Source organism: Pieris brassicae, chromosome 4 (genome assembly GCF_905147105.1).
Source record: "Pieris brassicae chromosome 4, ilPieBrab1.1, whole genome shotgun sequence".
Lineage (NCBI taxonomy): Eukaryota > Metazoa > Arthropoda > Insecta > Lepidoptera > Pieridae > Pieris > Pieris brassicae.
The window spans coordinates 21801328-21815888 of NC_059668.1; the positions used below are offsets into that span (position 1 = coordinate 21801328).

Here is a 14561-nt window from a genome sequence, read left to right on the forward strand (position 1 = left end):
CGCATAGTATTTTCTATTCGATTAAACAAACACTCGATACCTTAACATGCGGGTTAAACCGGTACATTATTATTTGTTAGGACATAAACATATTTAAATGTAAAATATTATTCTATACTTATTTATAATTTATTGAAATAGATTTATTTGTATTTGTAAACTGCAATTATTTAACAAGCTTTAACATTTAATTATGAAAATCGACCGACATCATACTTATTTCAGACTATAAAATGTTTAAGATTTTTTAAATGACATTATTAAACGCAAAATAATAATTATATTGCTTTCTCTAATATTATAGTTTTGATTACATATGAGGAAAGGAAAGCCTAAAAGATATTGTAGAAAACGATCAATAGCAACACTAGCCGCTTTTATTGATCCAGTTTGTAGTAAAACGCAAGAGTCAACCCAAAATATTTTACTGCAGTCTTTTCCTTTCAACAGGCATCACTAGACCACTAACCACTGAAGTGGTAATAAGTGGTCATTTTAGGGTTGATGTCATTGCAGTCAACGTGAATCATTACTGTCATTTAATTAAATCATAATTTAGAATAATAAAAATATATCATCGAAAATGCCTTCAATGGTAAGTGAAAATATAATTCTAATTTAATTAGCTACATATGGCGTTAATTATTAGTTTTGTAATAGTATAAACAATAGATTCGCTTTAAATGTTTATATTACTTTTATAAGTATGTTTATATGTTTGTTATGTATATTTGTTGTATTTAAAACACAGACACCATAAAGAGTATAAAAAATCGAGTATTGCGTGATTGTTTTACTTTTATTATTGTTTAAATTAACAATTTTACACAATGTTTCGTCTATAATTTCTACATATTTCACAGCGAATGAAGGCAGCCAAATGCCCATCAGATGAGTTGGCGATCACTAACTGTGCTCTCATAAATCCAGACGACTTTCCTAGCGATGTCAAGTAAGCTATAGCAAACCTTGTATATTAAAGATTACATGGTAAAGATACATAAATTTAATCATATTTTAAAGATTTTGACTAGCTTCTTATATTTTTAACTTAAAATCGAGTCTTTTTTATGATTAATGAACTCTTCTCTAGGCACATTGAAGTATCAACAGGCCCATCCCAGCACTTTGTCTTCAGTATCAGATTTTACAGTGGAGTTGATAGGGGGACTGTGGGATTTTCTGCTCCACAAAGAAAATGGGCAACATTATCTATTGGACAGGTATAAAAAAGCAAAATACATTATGTAATCATATTTAACCTGACTATCATGCTGACTTTCCAATTTTGTTTTGTGTAATATTTTGAAGAGTCATCTTTCATTTTATTTGAACTGTAAATCTATTTGTAGCCTATTGAAGTCAGTGTCTTCAAGCCTCAAAGCGCTGAGTGCCTCTGCAGCGTTACTTTGGAAGCTGATTTCATGCTTAAGAAGACGTAAGATTTTCTATACTATATTGCACCTATTTTAGTTATGCTTTTAAATCTTAAAGAAGAGAAGGAAAGCTATTCAAACCGGAATAACTGTGTTATAATTTTACTGTCCTTTGTATATACATCAGATGTTATATACCGACTTAATAAAATAAATGTTGTATTTCTAGAACATCAATGGAGCCTTACGATTCAGAACAGATGGCACGGGACTTCCTAATACAGTTTTCCAATCAGGTTTTCACAGTTGGTCAGCAATTGGCCTTCTCCTTCCAAGAAAAAAAAGTACTCTCCTTGATTGTAAAGAATTTAGAAGGTAAAAGGATTATTATCTTGAAAAATTGTTTTTAAAAGTTCTTTTTGAACATAGTGCAGATAATGCTATCGAAAAATGGTTATTTAGTTTTCTAGTCTTACTATCATGTAATCGCATACTTCTATTTCAACATACCAAGTTTGTGTTTATTTTTTCATTGAACAAATTTTATTTCATGTGATGTAGAGCAAGGTAATAACGGATTAGTTACCTATTTTGTTTACATGTTACATATTTAAATCTATATCATTTCATTGTTATCGCAAGATAGAGAATTAAATTTTTGGAATTTTCTTTTAGCTGTGGATGTACAGGCATTAGCTCAAGGAGCAAATGCAGTCCCTCGAAGAGTAAAGATGGGCCGATTACTTCCCGATGCTTGCATTCAGTTTGACAAGGCTGAGAACTCTTCACTTAACCTTGTTGGCAAGGCTAAGGGGTAAGAAATTCAATGCTTGATTTTGAACAGCCGCAAATATTTTTTAATTTTTTTCTCTTGGTCGACTATTGCAAACAATAAATGAATACAACATTTTCATCTGAACTCAATAAATAACTAAATATGTAACAGTTAACAGAGTACCTATGTTTTCATTGTTTCAATTGATGTTCTCTATAACATTTGGGACACAGAAACAGGTCGGAGTCGACAAGCTTCTCTTAAAGTTTTTTTATTTTATTAAATACAATCATAATATGAAGGTTTAATAATTAACTTTGAATACCTGCATTACATTATGTAAATAATTTTATGTTTTACAGGAAACAACCTCGACAGTCAATCATAAATCCTGATTGGGACTTCGGAAAGATGGGAATTGGTGGTTTGGATAATGAGTTCAACGCCATCTTCCGACGAGCCTTCGCTTCCCGAGTCTTCCCACCAGAAGTGGTCGAGCAGTTGGGTAAGGAAGTATTACATTATATTGAATTATACTGTTTTAAAGTTTATATTTATTAGTTATGAATAAAGCATTAAAATTGACTCGTCAAACTTAGGACGTAAGATAGCCTAAACTTAACCACACCCCACATGATATATGTATGAGTTTTCGGCCCGAAGGACCAAACTGTACGGTGCCTGGCTCATCGGGATGCTGTAAATAATAGAGGATTTTCCTTTTCTCTATATTAACCACTCGTGTACAATATAACAGTCGAAGAGAGAGCCTGCATCTGGCTATACTCTCGAGCGTAACCCCGACGATTTCGGAAATCGCCACGCTCATAAAACTAAGAAAGCCTGAATGAGAAAAATGTTCAGCCTCGATTCAGACACCTGTAATATATGTATTTTTAATAAAAATAATCTTAGTATTGTCTTTTGTTAACATAGCTTTTGCACATTAAGAAAACAATTTTTAAACGGATTGAAGCTATGGATTTGGTCACGGTGACCACGCACGCTGAAAAGAACGCAAAACGTCGGAAAAAATTTAAAGTTATGTAAATAATTATAAGTTTTTAATAATAATACATAGCTTCAATCCGTTTAAAAAGTGTTTTCTTAAAAATGAAAAAAATGTTTAACATGTTTTTAAATTAAAAGCTTTGTATAAAGTATATTTGAACAAGACAGCGGGACATGGTCCCAAACCAAATGAAGATATTTGATCTACACCACGGTGTATCTGTATATAGTTTGTAAATGACTGGAACAATCATGATGGGGTTTTGGGATATTAGCTGCAGTTAATGAAGAACTGTTTGGGCTAACATAGGGAACGATGTTCTGGTATTACTGACCTGACGATGGGTGGATGATGGAGCTTGAAGGTTGACGAGGGTTGATTATTCTTTTATGCTTATTAGGGTGCAAACACGTGAAGGGTATTCTTCTCTTCGGTCCGCCTGGTACGGGTAAGACTTTGATGGCTCGCCAAATTGGGAAAATGTTGAACGCGCGCGAGCCTAAGATCGTCAACGGTCCGCAAATATTGGACAAATATGTGGGCGAAAGTGAGGCGAACATTCGTCGGTTGTTTGCTGATGCTGAGGAGGAAGAGAAAAGGGTAACTATAATTTTAACACACACATACACATTGAGAAGACTTTTCTTAAACAGCTTAACTTCTATAATTATGATGATTAGTTATATAAATTCGCAGTTTTTACGAATATGACAATACGAGAAGCCAGTTCTTTCACAAATATACATTGACAATATCAGGAATTAAGGCCGGTAACGCACTTGCAAACTAGTGTTGCGTGTGTCCATGGGCGGCTGTAAAAATTTAACTTTATGTTAGACTGCTCGTGTATCTACTGTCTCATAAAAAAAGTATTTGTTTTAATAAATATTACTGAAATTATTTAATTGTAATCTTAAAATAAATAAAAATTTAAAGGCATATCAAAATTTTATAATTAATATTTTCATATGATTTTTTTTTGTCAATTCAATAATAACTCTTACGGTAAAGGAAAACATCGTGAGGAATATAATGCCTTAGACCAGTGGTTTGTGGTTCCAAAGCCCTACAGTAGGGCAATGTCATTGTTAAGGGAGGCTATGAAAATTTAATAAAATTTTTAGAAATTTGAATTTCAGTTTTTCATTATGTTTTGAAGATTAAGTGTTTTGTTAACAATTTGCTAGTAATTTCTTAACTGGTGGGGGTGTTAGAAAAGGTAAGTTTAGTATAAGAATTTAAAAAAAAGCCTAAGATGAGATGGTACAAAAGCGTTAGAACACTTAGAACGTTGACGGTGTGTGTCAGGCAAAACAAATTAACAGATACAATCTCAGACTTAAACTGATAATTGTAGAGGCACATTTCTCAATAACATTATATGATTTTAGTGCGGTCCAAACAGTGGTTTACACATCATTATATTCGACGAAATCGACGCAATTTGCAAAGCAAGAGGCTCCACGGGAGGAAACACAGGAGTTCACGACACAGTCGTTAACCAACTGCTCTCTAAGATCGATGGTAAGCCTGGGGTATGGGCTAAAATGTGGAACGATAGAATATGTTGCTATATAACTGGCGTTAAGTAGTTAAATAGGGGAGTTAATTCAGTCTCTAGACAGTTGATAATATCGATATTCAATAAAGTCGCTAGCATTTTGATTTAAATAAAGCAACGTCGAAAACGTTTAACTATATGTCTGACCGAAAGCCAGCGTGTTGATTAACAACGTTAAACAAGACTCTGCCATGATTATGTTATTTCGGTGTGATCGTGTAGAACTGAGAGCTTGGAGATTCCATGTTTTGCTTTATTGTAAATGGTTAGGTTAGGTTAGTCTTATTGCTTAGGAACGTTTAGGAAACTCGTCAAACGTTTCGTTCACTCACTTGTCTGACGGAACTTTAGCGACTTGATTGAATATTGATTTTTAATTGTCTAGAGATTCAATTAACTCTCTGATTTAACTAGTTTACTGCGACATAATTACGAGTTAGCGTCGATAAATACACTAGAAAACGTTTGGTGAGATTTGAGGTATTTCCGAATCAATTCGGTTTCGACCTTGAATTAAGAGTGCTAATTCGCACACGCCAGTGAGAGTGTCCATGGGCGGCGGACAACATCAGATGAGATTTTTACCCGTTTGTCAACTGTTCTATAAATTATATAATTCTATAACGTGTAGTATATAAGAGTTACATTAGCAAAGCTGCCTTGACGGTTCTTGAGCGCACCGTCTTTCTTCTTTTCTTTCTTTTCTTTCTTTTCTCCTACGCACACGACGAATTTGAAAAAAATGTGATTATTCATTTGACAATAATTCATTGTAATGTGTAAGATTTGGGAAGATTGGGTAATAAAAAAATACCTTTGCTATTACTACTTCATAAAAAATTATGACACTTGTAGTTGATTCATAATTAGACAGATAATAATGGGTTTATTTAATAATTATTTATATAGAAAAACATATGTAGAGAATGTACTAAATGCTTAAGAATAATTCGATAGGTTCTAAATCACCATCATTGCCCCCCTCATCAATCTTAATAAAGTATTCTTGCTTATTTGATTAAATTTCCTATTTCACGATTCCCGGAAAAACAACGGTCTTTGCTTGGCGTTTGCCTTAAAAACAGCAAACAGACAGTAATCCCTGCCATCTTCAGTCAGTAGATCATGTCAGTGCGTCGTGGTATGCAACGAAAGATCTGGAGCGGACAATTTGTTTCCACCAGTTTCTGTCCAGCGCCTCTCTTTCCATGTTTTGAGGAGGATGAGTCTTTCACTTGATCGGGCCAACTGGTTGGTGAAAAGCCACGTGATCTTTTGCCTTCTGCGTCCAACCACGATCAGTTTCTCCATGTTCTCGTCGCCTTGAACATTGTGCCATAAATTAAAAGAATAATTAATCCAGATTTAACGATATACCAACAAATAATCCCAGTATAGGGCTAACACCGATTTTTTGTGGGTTATATAGGTGTTGACCAGTTGAACAATATTCTGGTGATCGGTATGACGAACAGAAGGGACATGATAGACGAGGCCCTGCTCCGTCCCGGTCGTCTCGAAGTCCAGATGGAGATCGGTCTGCCCAATGAGAATGGCAGAGTCCAAATTCTGAACATTCACACGAAGCGTATGAAGGAGTACAAGAAGATAGCCGAAGATGTTGATAGCAAGGTAAATAACATTCTCTTACATAACAACCCTATTACCCAAAAAAAATAGACTGTAATTCAAGGGAAAATAAATGAAAAAAACCCCTTTTTTATTATTTATCAAAATTTATTAGTTATTAAAAAAAATTTAATTATTTGCTTGTATCGTATGTATTGTCACTTATTTAATACACTTCAAATATATTAATCCGTGCTTTACGGGAACTATTTTGTATTATAATATATTCGCCTCAAACTCAAAATAACGTTATTCATATAGGTAAAAAAGACACTTATGAACGTCAAAAAAGAAGTTAAATTTAAATAGTAAAAAAAGTTAAATTAATTCTAAAGGTAGTCAACCTTCGGAGTTTGTTTGTTTAAAAACAAATACAATTTCCTTATAAAGACTGGTTCATCTTCTGGGGAGAATTTAAAAGAAATAATCATTGACACACAATTTAACAACTCAGAAATATAAAACTTAATATAACATCAAAAACATAGCAGTTGGACTGACAAGTTCGTAAGCTAACACAGAAAAACAATGATTATTGCATTCTCAAAACTTGCATTTTCTGGTGCAGAGTCCGGATTTATCAAGCCAAGCCTTGGCGTAAATAGATTTTAGCCAGACATCAATATTTTATAAATTTTTATCTTTTATATACAAACAAAAGTTCCTTCACTCAATATACTATATCTCACAAACGAATAGTACGATAATTGTCAAATTTATACACGTGCCTTTTGAAGGTTATTTGACGTTGAGGTTTGAAGACAATAAGGATTGCGTGTGCTGCCGCTTCCAAGTGGGGACTGCCGGTTTAGTTCGTAGTTATTCTACCACTATCTATCACTGGAGAAACGTTCGTCTCTCCCGCTCTCGTAGTTATGATAGACTGGTGGAACGTCCGTCTCTCTCGCTCTCTTTTCTTCTTGTAGCTAATTCTTCAGTTAGGCCTACATCGGATTCGTAAGCGCAACTGTAACGCCGCCAAGCGGGAATATGCGTCGCAGAATGTTTGTCTTCAAAGCGCCCATAAGAAGTTTTCTTTCATCCTACGTCTGAATTCGTTGGTTAGGTCAGCCTACGAACTTCTCCCACTGATTATAATGACGCTTATACTAGATTTATTTATTTAATATGAAATGACTTAATGAATATTTGCAGGAATTAGCGGCGATAACAAAGAACTTCTCCGGTGCGGAACTGGAGGGTTTGGTGCGTGCCGCCCAGTCTACGGCCATGAACCGGCTGATCAAGGCCTCGAGTAAGGTCGAGGTAGACCCCGAAGCCATGGAGAAGCTGATGGTGGAGAGGACGGACTTCTTGCACGCCCTTGAGAACGATATCAAACCGGTATGTGTTTGTTTGTGTGTTAAAATTTTGTCTAGCAATATGTCGAAGTGCGCTGTTTCACTCGCGGCTTACGCTCGAGCGTGGACACACGTATAGTTGCGCACGAGTGTCAATAAAAAGTTTCATAGTTTTTTTTTTAATATTAAAGATATGTGTGAGGTCGTCGATTCCATCACCAGCTGTGCACCTGTGACTTTCCATGTACGCATTTAACATCCGCTCGAACGGTGAAGGAAAACATCGTGAGGAAACCGGTTTGCCGCCAAAAAGTAGACGGCGTGTGTCAGACACAGGAGGCTGATCACCTACTTGAAAATCTTATTGTAAAATACACATGAGAGATACAGCAATTTGAGGGTTAGACCTAAAAAGACCACAGATTTTTTATTTATTAATCACACTTCGTTACACTACAATATATAAAAAATTGAACATAATTAAATCAAAAGGAGGGCAACTGGCGGCCTTATCGCTTTCGAGCGATCTCTTACAGGCAACCACTGTGAGTAAAGCAAAAACATGTATTAAATTACATAAGGTAGGCAAGGAGTGCAAAAATACATGTTATACACAGTTATTAAGACAAAACTAAGCAGAAACAAAAAGCGAACTAAACTAAAAAGATGATACATTAAAAATAGAAATACGATAATTTAAGTTTATTTATTATATTATTATTTTACGTTTGAAAATGAATGAAATATGTATTCAGTCAATCTGAAAGAATGTCAGTAAACTGGGTATTTTTTTAAATTTTATTTCATTAAGGAAGTCTAAGGAAACCGCAAGCAGAAACTGGCATTAATTTAATTATTTTTCAGGCTTTCGGGACCGCAGCGGAGGCATTGGAACACTTCTTGGCTCGTGGCGTCATCAATTGGGGATCTCCCGTTTCGTCGGTACTCGAAGACGGACAGTTGTACATACAACAGGCCCGGGCTACTGAAGCGAGCGGTACGGAACAAAAAATATATGTTTTTCATTTTATAAATGACATTTTATGAGAGACGTAAAGACAAAAATATATAGGGAAAATTAAATTAATAACTAAACAAAAGAGGAGATATTTGATGTCAAAGTAATACGACAAAACGTCAATTTCACATGTCAAACTTGACAGACGTCAAGGACCTAATATTATTCTTGAGAGCTGGCGGTGAATCTCATCTTCAGCATAAATGACATTTTATGAGAGACGTAAAGACAAAAATATATAGGGAAAATTAAATTAATAACTAAACAAAAGAGGAGATATTTGATGTCAAAGTAATACGACAAAACGTCAATTTCACATGTCAAACTTGACAGACGTCAAGGACCTAATATTATTCTTGAGAGCTGGCGGTGAATCTCATCTTCAGCATAAATGACATTTTATGAGAGACGTAAAGACAAAAATATATAGGGAAAATTAAATTAATAACTAAACAAAAGAGGAGATATTTGATGTCAAAGTAATACGACAAAACGTCAATTTCACATGTCAAACTTGACAGACGTCAAGGACCTAATATTATTCTTGTGAGCTGGCGGTGAATCTCTTCTTCAGCTGTTAGAATATGGAACAGCTATGTGAGACGTGTCAGCAGTTGGTCAATCTTCAAATGAAAACATTTTTTTTTTATACATTTCATTTAGTAATGTATTCCGGGACAGCGCGGGTTCTCTGTAATTTCAAACCGATGTTTTCGTATACAAAGCAAGGTAATTTTGATCACAAATGCAGGAGTTAACAGGTTTTTGGAATACTTTTACTGACATCATTTGTTAACATAGCTTTTACACATTAAGAAAAACACTTTTTGAACGGATAGAAGCTATGTATTATTATTAAAAACTTATAATTATTTACATAATTTTTTCCGACGTTTCGCGTGCTTTTCAGCGTGCGTGGTCATCGCGACCTTCTTAAAAATTATTTTGTATTCTGACATTCGCTGACTTGACATGAGTGAAGAAAAGAAACTCGATACAATCTTCTTAATACCTGTTCGCAGGACTCGTATCTGTGCTGTTGGAAGGTCCGCCCAACAGTGGGAAGACAGCGTTGGCGGCTCAGCTCGCTAAGCTTTCTGACTTTCCCTTCGTCAAAGTCTGTTCTCCTGAAGACATGGTCGGATTCACTGAGACAGCGAAATGTTTACAAATACGGAAGGTAATATTTAAAAAATAAAATAGTCTTCATATATCTCAAAAACGACTGAATCGATTTTGATGAAACTTGCACTGTTGTTTTAGTTGAATAAGCATTACGACGAGTTTGTTAGTTTCTGCATCTTCTACCGCTACCAAGGAGAGTGTTCAGAGGAGTTGTTCTGATTAGTAGCTGAGTTTTATCATCGGACTTCAAGGCAGAATACAAAATACCATCCTTATTAACACGACTTCCGTCGTTCCTCAACTGTGCTTTTCTTAAAGTTCTATATGGAACCAGCTGCCCGCTGAAGTATTTCTGAACCGATTCTAATAACGGTCCTTCAAGAAAAGAGCGTACCAATTCTTGAAAGGCCAGCAACGCACCCACTAAAATGGCAGTCCATGGGCTGCGATGAGTGCCCTTTTTGGGCATCCCGTAGGATCGTTTGCCCCCTATTATTTAAAAAAAAGCCAATAAAAATCAACGGTCCATTGACGTGGCGATAATCGCAGCAGTTCCTGACATATATCATACTATATGTCAGTATATTTATAAATTAACACTTCAAATTAAGTACTATTTAAATAAGGAGGGCAATAGGTGGCCTTATCGCTTTCGAGCGATCTCTTCCAGGCAACGACAATATAATAACAAAGTAATTTGTTTCAGTACTTCGACGACGCCTACCGTTCGACCCTATCGTGCATCCTCGTCGACAACATCGAGCGGCTGCTGGACTACGGCCCCATTGGCCCACGGTACTCCAATCTCACGCTGCAAGCCTTGTTGGTGCTGCTCAAGAAGCAGCCCCCTAAAGGAAGGAAACTGCTCATCCTGTGCACGAGTAGCAGACGGTATGTTGTCAACGGAATGTATTTGATAATGTTCAAGAATAATCGCTAATTACATATTAATAATAATAACCAGTGGCGCTGCAACATTTTTAGGTCTGGGCCTCAGATTTCTGGATCTGTTTCATGATTTGTCTCACGATGTTTTCCTTCATCGTTCAAAGACGAGACTCTCACGCTGAAGCCACTACTAATACTGGTCACTATGTACTATTCTAAATTAAATGCTATGCTATGCTAAAGAGCCCGAATCTGGTTCTACTATTGGGAGGAACTTCAGAGGTGATCTCTCATAAAACCCGTATCACCTCGACGTCCGACGTTCCACGACTGAGCGTTTTTTAAGGCAATTTTGCCGCGCACCACCGCTATGTGGAACCAGCTGCCCACTGAAGTATTTCCGAACCAATTCGACTTAGGGTCTTTCAAGAAAAGAGCGTACAAATTCTTAAAAGGCCGGCAACGCACTCGCTAGCCCTCTGGCATTGAGAGTGTCCATAGGCGGCGGTATCACTTAACATCAGGTGAGCCTCCTGCCCGTTTGCCCCCTATTTTATAAAAAAAAACAAAAAAAAAACTAAGAAAGCTTGAGTAGGCAAAATGGCATTTCTTTGGGAGCTATATACCTAAATATTAAACGCTAACGATTCAATGGCGCTACAACCCTTGATGGTTTTACATTATAAATAAATATAACGCGGGCCGCGTTATAGGAAAAAGCTGTGGAGTATTCTCGTAAAAGCGTTTTTAACAATTGAAAATATATTTATTTATTAAACACTTCGTTGTATTACAATATAAAAATTGAACATAGTTAAATCAAAAGGAGGGCAACTGACGGCCTTATCGCTTTCGAGCGATCTCATCCAGGCAACCACTGTGATAAAAAATTAAGATGTGCAAAAATCCATATTACATAATATAGTTATTAAGACAAAACTAAACAGGATCAAAAAACAAACATATAGATACATGAAAAATAAAAATTGCACATGAGTCACGATAATTTAAGATCAGCCTCACGTCAGTACGATCTTCCCTGAGGGATACGACAATTGTTTGAAAAATAGTCTCTCAAAAGCCGGCAACGCACCCACTAAAAACGGGTTGCATTCCATCTATAGAAAAATTTCGCAGGCTTTTTCCCGTATCTCAGTATCTAGCAACGAATTGCACCAGCAACAGAAGATAATTTTGAGTTGACGTGATCAATTGTATGACGTATGTTACTATCGAGGGGAAGATCAAGATATTCTTTTTGATCATTTTTCATCTGCCTCGTAATTAGCTACTTATATATTTATTTATTATTTTCTTCTGTAAGTGTTTCTTTATTTTATTGTTCCATATTAGAGTTGCCTGGAAGAGATCGTATGTAACCTACTTACTTTTTTGTTTTTTATTTGTATAATTATGTATGTTATGGTAACGAGTTTAAGTAAATATTTTTTTTCTATAGAACACCGTTCAGATTAAAGGGGGGGAAATGTTGATTTTTTTAGCTTTGCCGAAAATATAAGAAGTTTAGGTGGTCGTGGCGAAGTTGGACGAGATCTTTTTGAGCTCGAGAAGCAATGTCTTGTATTGAGGGTCCAAACTAGAATAGGAATTATAACTATAATTATAATTATGTATATATACACTAGCAGTTTAGTAAGCTGATGCGCTCGTATTTGAGGATTTGGAGATATTATCCAACCTATGTTTAAGAGTCCATACAGAGGACACTATTTACACTTTCCAGAAGCCTATTCCAGTCAGCTTCTACTAGTTTTGGGAGAAAGTTCTTCAGAGAATTTGTATTATATTAAGTTGTCTTAAGTATTAAAAAGCTACCCCTCAAATGTATATATTTTCTTAAAATCAAGAGCTTCTTAATTCCTGGAACATTATAGTGACTGGTGAGGATTTTATAGGTTTCAAGGAGATTTCCTCTTAATTGCCTACTTCCTAAATCAGTAAGATCAAGCTTTTAGACGCTCAATATAAGGTTTATAAGTTCTCTGACCATTTTCGTGGCATCAGTATTCTTGAAAAGAGGTGTTTGAATGATTTTATCATACAAACCCTGTTTAATTTTAGTTAAAGAAATATAATCATGCTATTAAGGTAAGAGCGCATGTGTCACAGTTGTTCAGTTTACTTACTCTGTGCTTTTACGGAACTGACGTCATAGTCAGCCCGGAGGGGATCGTGTCAAAGTAGGGAAAAGGATATAAAAACAAGCTTCACTGGCACACCCGGGCTATTACTAAAATTTTAAAGTGAATATTGAATCAGTGAAGAAAAGTGCCCAACTGAAGTAATTCCAATACTACCGATATTAAGTTAACAATAGTAACATGATAAGTTTTTTTGCTTGCATTCCTTTACACATTTATTTGTTTCAGCCAAGTGCTAGAAGACATGGAAGTGTTGTCAGCGTTCACGGGCGTCCTGCACGTTCCGAATCTCTCCCAGCCGGAGCATGTTATGGCCGTTCTAGATGAAAGCGATGCCTTTTCGAAGAAGGACCTAGCGAAGATACAGAAGGAGTTGCGGGGAGCCAAGTAAGACATCTAGACTCTGAGACCACAGTTACCGGTTTTTGATTTCTTAAGCTATGTTTATAAAGCAATTGTAAGGTTGATACTGCTTCTCTTCTGTTCCTTGTTTCTCATCAATAACTTAAGCTGAGTGAAAAAATATATGTCTATTTGCAGTTACAGTAATAATGTTGTTCCAGGATATTCATCGGCATCAAGAAGCTGCTCGCTCTGGTAGACATGGTGAAGCAGACCGACGAGGCGTCCCGGGTGTTCAAGTTCCTCACGAAGATCCAAGAAGAGGGAGGCCTTGACCTCGGCACCACTATTCAATAAGAGTCGCTCCAACCTTAGGGACCACGTTCGCATACCACGCGCTCTCCATCACCCAATGCACTTATTTCTTCATTAAAAGCCACCCGCTCAACCGAGAGTTCGCCTTGCGCCTCCGACCTGAGGAGCTTCGAAATCGACTACGACGACGTCAGCGAGGCCACCGAACCCCTGGACTCCGGCAGAATCGTCCGAACCTCCAAAGGCCACGAGGTCTCCCCGAACAAGATGCCCCTCATGAGAATCAGGAGCGTCGAGATCGTGTTCGAAGATGATCTCTCGACTTGTACCGACACCGGCCTGCTCGATCGGAGCATCGAACTGCTCTCCGACAGCGACGACTCCACCAAATGCGTCGATGATATCGAACCCCTCCAGGCCAAGGATGACCTTGACGTCACAAACGCCGATCTCACAGATGACGACTCGATCACCATCACCAAAGACAACGTGGATCTAGTCGAGGTCAAAGCAATCGTGGACTCTCTCGCTCCCGAAGACATATCGGACCTAGGCGACTCCGGCAGGTTCACGGAAGAAGCTTGCTCCTCCAGAGAGGTCGCCGTGTCGTACCAGGACGCTCTGCTTTCACAATCGATTGACGCTATCGAGGACAAGAGTCCTGATGATCGAAGGTTGTTCGAATACATCGATAGTAACAGCGAAAGTTCGGACGATACGGCCATATGCGAGGACACGACCGGAACCGGAAATAAATGTCCGACCCCTTCCCAAAACGATCCCACTGACGAAGATACCTTGTACGATAGTTGTGAGTTGCAATATGACTCATTTATAGATATGGGAAAATTTTGATTTGTTTTTATTTATTAAAGTTATTTCGATGTGTAATATATATGTTATTCTCCCGAGCTAAATGTCTCTACGCAGCTTATGCACTCGGGCTCGGTGGTATGCAACTCTGTGTACTGTGTCATATTTGTATTGGTTTAGACATTTTATTTTTAGACAATTTTATACTTTGTAAATATATTTTCATCTTCTAGTGTTGATTTTT

General features: G+C 36.8%; 1 protein-coding gene across 1 annotated transcript; it reads left to right on the forward strand.

Moving 5' to 3' along the window:
* The first annotated feature begins 401 nt into the window (after positions 1–401).
* LOC123708115 (vesicle-fusing ATPase 1-like) lies at positions 402–14549 on the forward strand. Its single transcript, XM_045658632.1, has 16 exons — positions 402–595; positions 864–952; positions 1094–1223; positions 1353–1438; positions 1606–1751; positions 2052–2190; positions 2514–2656; positions 3564–3763; positions 4555–4687; positions 6154–6356; positions 7509–7697; positions 8519–8651; positions 9695–9852; positions 10504–10688; positions 13076–13234; positions 13411–14549. Exons 1-16 carry the CDS (start codon positions 584–586, stop codon positions 13544–13546), a joined length of 2241 nt encoding a protein of 746 aa, XP_045514588.1. The 5' UTR covers positions 402–583; the 3' UTR covers positions 13547–14549.
* The last annotated feature ends 12 nt before the right edge of the window (positions 14550–14561 follow it).